At 37.0% G+C, this 9,098-nt stretch overlaps 1 protein-coding gene across 1 annotated transcript in view; it reads right to left on the bottom strand.

The window, feature by feature from the left end:
- LOC107711661 (kinesin-like protein KIF26A) overlaps positions 1-9,098 on the bottom strand; it is a 76,791-nt gene that overhangs the window by 17,471 nt on the left and 50,222 nt on the right. Inside the window, exons 5-7 of the mRNA XM_016516679.1 lie at positions 6,313-6,502; positions 1,887-2,078; positions 302-395 (exon numbers count right to left, since the gene is read on the bottom strand). Coding sequence (XP_016372165.1) covers positions 302-395; positions 1,887-2,078; positions 6,313-6,502 — 476 coding nt within the window. The remainder of the gene's footprint in view (positions 1-301; positions 396-1,886; positions 2,079-6,312; positions 6,503-9,098) is intronic.

The following is a 9,098-nucleotide window of genomic DNA, read 5'->3' as shown; positions in this document are numbered from 1 at the left end:
TTTAACATTATATTCATTGCATACATATACTTCGTAGACATCCTTAATCTATATAATAACTCCATTCTGCTGTCTGTTGTTCTGTTGTCGGTGTTTCATTGTTTGAATATGGCGCTTATCACGTGCTGTGTGGTATCAGCGTTTGGTATCGGGGCATTTTAACGAGTACGAGTACAAGTACAAGAGCTCAGTATCAGGCCCGATACCGATACCAGTAATGGTATCGGTGCATCCCTAATCATAACAATAAAGTTAATTACAGTAAAATATGGGCTACTAGGTTGAACAGATGTTTACTAACCGAGGTTGGCTTGACCAAAACAGAAGATGCAGCCATCTGCCCCGTTGACCACAGACTGGATAACCTCCGCCACTGTCCCTGAGCACACCTCCGCCTGAGGACACAAACCCAGATTTAAACACTAACTCAAACTGTTTTACAGTATTAGTTGTACATACAGTATTTCTAATTCAGACAGACAGACAGACCGATAAATTTACAGACAGAACAACAGATAGAACCATAGAACGACAGACAAAATGGTAGACAGAACATTAGATTGATAGACAGATAGAAATACAGTTGGACAGAATGAAAGAATGGACATCAGACAGATCAGACAGGATAGACAGACACATAGATAAAACAACAGACAGAAAGAACAACAGACAGACCGAATGATAGACAAAACATCAGACAGACAGACAGACAGACAGAACAACAGACAAACAGAACAACAGACAAATGTCAGACAGACAGAATGACTAAACGATAGATCGAATGACAGACAGACAGAAACACGGACAGAAACAGAGTGACAAACAGACAGACAGATAGAATGGCAGACAGAGCAACAGACAGAACAACAGACATATAGATAGAACAACAGAAAAACAGACAGACAATACGACAAAGAGAGAGACAGACAGAACAACAGACAAACAGAACAACAGACAAATGTCAGACAGACAGAATGACAGAATGATGGATCGAATGACAGACAGTCAGACAGACAGAACAACAGACAGACAGTCAGAAACAGACAGATAAATGGACAGACAGAGCAAAGATAGATTGAATAGCAGCTAGAGCGACAGACATAATAACAGACAGATAGATAGAACAACAGAAAAACAGACAGAATGACAGTCAAACAGAACAACAGACAAATGTCAGACAGACATAATGACAGAAAGATAGAATGATAGACAGACAGAACAACAGATAGACAGGCTGACACATAGATACAACAACAGACAGCCAGACAGATAGAATTACAGACAGAAAGATAGATCCTTGCAAACTTGATCCTTGCTCATCCTTGAAACTTCCCAAAGAGATGCAGAATACAGTAAGGACACAGATGAAGATTTCAAACCCTGGAATTATGTGTGTATTTTGCAGCTTGAGGAAAGCTTTGACAGTGTTTTTGTAAGAACCACGTCTGATGTATGCTCATTCAAAGCTTCTTTTGTTCTGAACAATGTGGGGTAGTCATTGATCATCAGACCTGATGTTTCTAGGACAGGAAACCCAAAGACTCCAAACTCCCAAAGAGTTCAGGAGCAAGCAGAGAAAAGAGCTCTGTTATCTTTTCCTCTGAGATCCCTTCAGGCGCTGTGGGCTCGGAACGATAACCCCAACTCACCAACACAAACCTTTTATCTACCTTGCAAACCAAGCGAAACTGAATATCTCCCTAATGCATTGCTTTGATCTCAGCATAGATGTCCTGCCTGTTTGACATCAATTCTGTGAAGATTTTTGTTCAGTATAAAATTATAAGTACAGACAGGAAATAGGGAATATCTCCTTGGTGTAACTTGTAAAATGCTTGCTTTTATTACTCTGATTGCCAAAAAAAGTTTTTATACCATTACTGTACCTGTGAAGCATCTTGGGTAAAGACAGCATCAAAGGTAAACATCTTTGGGGTGGTGGCAGAGGTGGAGCGTGCACAGGTGGGTGGCTCACAAAAGGTCAGCTGTTTCTTATGGCCGTCTACCTTGAGAAAGGACATGGATTCTGAGGTGTCTCGTGATCCTTTGGCAGGGCATATCCTCACCATTACTTTCACCTGCAAAGCACACAATTATATTCATATCATAATTATATTCCTACATAATTCCTACAAAAAGTTATTTTTGAATTTGCGGCTGAATTCAAAGCATACGGCTGTAATTGCACCCTCCCACCCACTAATTCTCACAATTATTGAGTGGTTTGAGAATAATGTCTTTCAGTTTCCTGGCCAAGAATGCCCCTCATACTAGCAAAGTGGAAAGCATGTAATCAGTAGAAGATGAATACGGAGATTCCCAAAGCCATTCTGCTCCCACATAGAGAACATCCTGCTGTAAAGTGTGGCTGGAAAACAGAAAGCAGACCCGCCATGTTCTGACCAGACACTTTATAGAAACATTATATTAAAAAATATATAAAATATATCACGTTTTCCACAGAAATATTAGTAGTAGTAATATTGATGATAATAAGAAAGGTTTCTGAAGCACCAAATCATTTTATTAGAATGATTTCTGAAAGAAGGCTGCTGAAAATTCAGCTTTGATCACATGAATAAATTACATCTTGAAATATATTAAAATAGAAATAGTTAAATCAAAAACTCATTTAAAAGGTAAGAACTTTATTTAGGGACCATGAATTCGTAGCTATGTGTCTGACAGAGTAGCATAAACTATGTATAAACACTATGAGACACATTATGTACTTTATGTACACATGAGACACATTATGTACACAAAGCATGAATGCAACATCAATTCCCTTTTACAGTCATAAGAATGAATGATAGCAAAGTGAAACATGACTGAAGCAGAACAGTTTATTATTACACCTACTTAATGAAGCAGTAATGTACTCAACTGTCTGTGTTTAACACCTTATTTTATAGCTCTGCCACTAGGGACACTTTCAGCAACAAACAGCCCCTGAAGTTTACAGTCCTCCACTGAGATAAAGAATTCAATTGGCAGACAATAAGGATCTCTGTTGCCCGATCAGGCTCACTATGTTCCTTACTTATACTGACATGTTTGGCATTAAAGACTGTTACAGACTAAGCTTTACCTTCCAAGGAATAGATGGAAGACCAGCAGCTTTTAAAAGTCACTTTGTACCCTAGGCAAGATAAAACAAATCCAATTGTAAAAACACTTTTTTTTTTACAACATAGGGATTGACATGGTAGTCCAGAAAAGTTATTTTCACAAGCTTGGGGATCCAGGTCCAATAATAAAATGAAATGCAATGACATACTCCACAACATCAGTCGAATGTTTGAAATAACTTCCTTTTGTGATATGATGTGGCTTCTTATCACAGAATGAGACAGAAAATGTATTCTATACTGTAGATAGATAGATAGATAGATAGATAGATAGACAGACAGACAGACAGACAGACAGACAGACCGACAAAGAAAGGGACAGACAGGGCGATAGACAAACAGAACAACAGACAAATGTCAGACAGACATAATGACAGAACGATAAGATAGAATGATAGACAGACAAGACAGACAGAACAACAGACAGACTGACATAGAACAACAGACAGAATGACAGACAGATAAATAGATCCTTGCAAACTTTATCCTTGCAAAATTTATTTTGTCAAAAATTTATATTGTGTTTTAATTACTGAGTTTTAAGCAATTAATTTATCAATGATACAATTCAAATCCATTTTTTGGAAGTTGCTATAAAAAAAGGCAAATCAAACAATTCCCTTTAGTGCAAAAGCACCAGAGATGTGTCAATCAATCATTTCCACACAGATTAACTTCCATTACCCTCACTGCATTACCGCTGCCTTCCCACAATCACCTGTTACTCTCTACATGCCGCCTTATAAGCACTTTGACATTTCCTTCTTCCAAAAATAAAAAAATGAGTGTTTATACCCATTTCCTTTACAAGTGCCTCAAAATCAGCAGGCAACATACTTCAACTCAGTGGAGCTTATTAGCAATCACTGTCTTTTTCGTCTTTTTCTTGATAAAACTCATTAAACACTTGCAGCTGCCTGCCTTTGGTGTAACTTTAGAAAACTTTTTTAATGCCTTTTGTGCACATTTTCCAATGCTGTGTTTGCACAATGCACCAACACAATCAGGTGCACAATTAAGGGAAGTAAAATTCTTTATTCACATAGCCATCCAACTGCAATGGATATGAGGATGATGTAATAAGCTGACTTCTCCAGAGATGTCTGGATGCATTTCAAGGAGTAGCTCAGGTGACCTCACCGTTCTTAATGAGCGAATCATCTCCCTGCAGACATGACGCCATAAAAACCTGCACCACCTGCTGGTGTTTATGAGTCAGCAGTCTATTATAGCATTTAATGCTAAGAACACACATTATCTTCTTACTTTCCCACAGATAAGTTGTCCTAAACCAGACTCTAATGGGTCCCATATCTCTGAATTTATTTAGAGTGCATCACCTGTGCTGGAGGAGGGTCATACGTGGGTCAATGCAGTCTTCCATGGCTTTTAAACCTCCAGGGAGTGTTAAGGAAAGGAATGAGTTTGTTACCCAAAATAGAGGCAACATGCTGAGATGCTCATGATGCTCTAGAGAGTCCCATAAGAGAGTATATATGGAACTGTCAGTTACATGTCTAGATGTAGCAGTATATGTTCAGATGTTTCAAAGAAGGCAGAAGGGCATGACCTCAGCTCATTAGGTTAATATTAAGCAGATGCTCTTTATACAAAGTGACTCAAAGTACACTAATTGCAGGAACAGTCCCCTGGTGTGACCCGGGATTACGTGCTTTGTCTAATGGGTACCAACATGCTTTAGCATGACAGTGATCATCCAGTCACTGAGAATGATGGCGTTTTTATAGGCAAATCACATGTTATGGTCAACTCATCCCTGTACTGCCTGTAAGACCACATTAGGGAGATCTAGGAATGCACAATACTGTATATTGGCCATTAATATAATTATTATTATTATTTATTTAATTGGTATTGGTTGGTAGGGCCTACTGGATATTTTATACAGTTTTTTTTTTTACATTTAGATTACCTTTGCTGTCATCTAATGCTAAGTTAATCATTAAAAGCACTCATTTGAAACAGTTAAAAGCAATCTTAAGCAAATCTCTAAATGAATATGAATTTTTCATTCTATACATTATAAATGTGTGTACACTGAAGTTTGTTATGCATAAAATTCACTTGCAGCATTTAAAACAACTGATTTTAGTTTTTAGTTTTTTATCTTTTATCAATTCAAACAAAATTGTCTAGAATTGTAATATCTGTCAGTTAATATGAAAACAATTATCAGCTTAGTGTTGGGAAAAAAAATTAATATCATGCATCCCTAAGGGAGATGTTTTATTAGTTTAGTTTAGTTTAGTTTAATCTACTTTACTGTAATTTTCACAAAAAGAGGAGTTTTAATACTAAACTCCAGCACTGATACTAAACAACTAGCATGGAGAATCAGGGCTGTTAGTTTGCTTATTTTATCCCTGTTATTTTAAACCTGACTTATCTTGAATTGCTACAGGTTCAGACAATACTTATTCCTTTGCCTTACAATCCCAAATAGCAAACAACGACATCTGATCTGTTCATATACTTAAAGGAAATAATATTCCAGATCACCAGAAGTAATGCTCACAAATCTGGTGTTCAAATAATCCAAGAACGAGGCACAATATCCTTGAGACATTGGGATATCATAAGCATTTCCACACTCAGACTGTCCAGCACTAATAAACAGCTCTATTCTGACAGAGAAATATATCTTTCATTCAAATGCCCCCTGATGTCATTCTCTGACCCTTCTGTTTTCATACATTGCTTTTCCCACTCCCACGGCCTGTCAGTCACTTACAGTGAGGAATGCTGTCTGGCATTCCGAAGGAGCTTCTTGGAATTCCAACAGCCTGGGAATCAGGGCAACTGGGCCAACCCATGCTGTCACACACAGTCTGCTTTGATGGTAACTCGAGAACCAGCCAAACTGATAAACCCACGGGGCATTCTTGAGCAGAGGGCAATCAGGGGTTTATGCATGATGTCATTTTATTAATAAAGAAGAAAAAATCTCTACAATTATAAAATATAAGCCGTCAACATCGTTTCAAGATTACCTATTATTCATTGTCAGATTACAATAATTTTGGCAAAACCTTGATTTTTGGCAAAACCTTGAGCTTTGATCATGTTTTACAAACCATTTCCATCCACACATCTCTAAAGAACTGGTATAGGAGACAAAAAAAAAACTTTTTAAGTTTGAGCAATGACAACATTACTGTACCTTTCCCATGCCGGGGCTGTCCTTAACCTTTGACCCTGCCCTGAGGAGACATGGGGGTACAGGTGGGGGTGAGAGCTGCAGGGCAGCGCTGAAGCCGTCAGTGTAGAAGAACGGCACTTCTGGGTCAGGTGGGGAAGGCGGAAGCGGCTGACACTTCTTCCGTTTGGAGAGGTTCAGCTTCTGGGCAGCCCTGTGAAAGAGCAGCAAACAAAAGGTTAAGTCAAGGAGTCAAGTCCAGGAGGTTCTTCTTGCATTAGACCTGCATCGCAATACTGCTCCATATCTGTCCTCCAAAGATTTGAGATGAACACAATTTGAATGGATGAGTAACAGTTTCTCTACTCATGGACAGTTTAACAGAGTCCATGACAATCCAGCAGCAAAGAATATGGTTATGGACACAAGAAAACTACATGAGGTGCATTTATTTGATCCTAAATAAATAAATAAATAAAAAGACTGCATTTATTTGATAAAAAATACAATACAAACAGAAATATTGCGAAATATTACTAGTTTAAAATAACTGCTATCTATTATAATATATTTTAAAGTGTAATTTATTCCTGTGATGGCAAAGCCATTACTCTAGTCTTCAGTGTCACATGATCCTTCAAAAATTATTTTCATATACTGATTTGGTACACAAAAAACTTTTCTTATTATCACAGTTGAAAACAGTTTTGTTGTTTAAAATTTTTATAGAACACTGATACATTTTTTCAGGATTCTTTGATGACAAGAACACCATATATTTGAATCTAAAATCTTTTGTAACAATGTAAAAGTCTTTACTGTCACTTTTGATTAATTTAAAGCAAACAAAAACAAATCTTGCTGACCCCAAACGTTTTATCAGTAGTGTAAATATGAAATAATATTATTAAATAAATATTAAATAAAATACATGTAAAATCAAATGAGAGCATGGGGTGCAGTCACACACACACACAGAGAGAAATTTGATAGAAAGTGTTAAAGGGGTCCTATTATGCTTTTTCACTTTTTCAACTTTAGTTAGTCTGTAATGTAATGTAATGACCTGCCCAACTCAATCCGAGCAGCTGAGTCCTTAGCCATCTTCAAGAAACGACTAAAAACACATCTGTTCCACCTTTATTTGACCCTCTAACTCTAGCACTTTCTATTCTATTTTAATTCTACTTTATCTAGATTTATCTTCTTTTTTTATTAAAAAAAAAAACACTAGCTTTCTATTTTTTCTATTCTATCTACTTGTTTTTCTTTGTGTGTGTGTGTGTGTGTGTGTGTGTGTATAAAAACTGCTCTGGCAATGGTAAAAAGATGCAAGCTACCTAAAGCTGTGTGTGTTTTCCAGCTCATGTTTGTGTCTTTATGCCTGTTACCATGAGGTTGAAAGGCCTGAGAAGAAAAGCTTGAGCTCATTAAATGTCTCACTCTTCCTCACATCCTTTCTCTCTCTCCCTCCAACTGCTTCAGCACAGGCTCTTCAGGGGTGAAAAATCACAGAGAACACTGTGTAATTACAGTTTCCATGAAGGACACAAGAGCAGGCCCCCACAGGAAATGTGCATGTGCCAAGCATTAAAAGGTGTGATGGGATGTGTGTGCAAACACACAAAGATTACAGAAAGAAATTAGCACTTAGCATTATCTCTATGTGCATGATTAAATTGAGACAAAGCATAATTAAGTTTGCATTTTTCAATAAATTGCAAAAAATTTACTGACAATAAATAAATCTTACCAGCCATTATTAAACACATATATATTGATATTATAAGTTTATATATTTTTTGTATTATTTTATTACTTCCTAAAATTTTAATAAAAAATCTAATAATATTTAAATACATAAAAATAATACATTAAATAATACACACATTTAAATAAATAAATAAAAAGTAAATAAAAAATGTAATAATATTTAAATAATACAATAAATAATACACACATTTAAATAAATAAATAAATAAATAAATAAATAAATAAAAAGTAAACAGCAGGGTATTTTGTTTACTCACCAAAGCCAATTTTTATTCCCATTTGGCATTTGTCAATTGTTAATTTTGGACTCTGGGTGTGAATGAGCGAGAGAGACTAAGAGTGAAAATGAAGAGCTCGTAATAGGGGGCATAAGAGGTTGGGAAAAAATACTTGAGTGAGAGGAGGAGGGTTTTATTAATGTTAAACCCACCTATGGAGACAAAGCCTCTTCTTTGCCTCCTCCTCCACACACCTCACCTATTCACACACACACACACACACATACAGCGCCTCCTCTAACATAAAGAGGAGACCCACGCCCACACGTAGGGCAGAGAGCCGCATTCACCGCGTCTGGCTGCACGACAAATGCTTTACAAGCTCTTTATGAAGCACAACACAGTCACGCACACACAAAAGATTGAGATATCAGTCTGGAGCGAACAAAGGTGAGTGACCAGAGTGGGTGCAAAGCAGCATGGTAGAGTGAGCTCCGATACGCTAGGCTGGGATTTATCCAGATGCACCCACCTGTTAAATCTCCTTTCCCTGCCCTGCAGTGAACAGTCTCCCTCTGGATTTGCTATCGCTGCTACTAGTTTTACAGCAAGTGAGGTTTTAGTGTTGCAACTGAGAGCAAACCAATGCAACTGTGATTACTGAAGCACTTTTACAACCTTAATTTTATACAGTATATATATACTTAGCTTTTCAACAATGAAGCAGCATGTTTGAGGGGCAGTTCACCCAACAATGAAAATTTCTATTAAATTACTAACTTTCATGTAATTCCAAACTTGTATAAATTTCTTTTTTTT

This window comes from Sinocyclocheilus rhinocerous, unplaced genomic scaffold (assembly GCF_001515625.1).
Source record: "Sinocyclocheilus rhinocerous isolate Xijiao unplaced genomic scaffold, SAMN03320098_v1.1 scaffold1169, whole genome shotgun sequence".
Taxonomy (NCBI): domain Eukaryota; kingdom Metazoa; phylum Chordata; class Actinopteri; order Cypriniformes; family Cyprinidae; genus Sinocyclocheilus; species Sinocyclocheilus rhinocerous.
The sequence above is the reverse complement of the archived record's forward strand: the minus strand, read 5'-3'. Positions and strand labels throughout refer to the sequence as shown.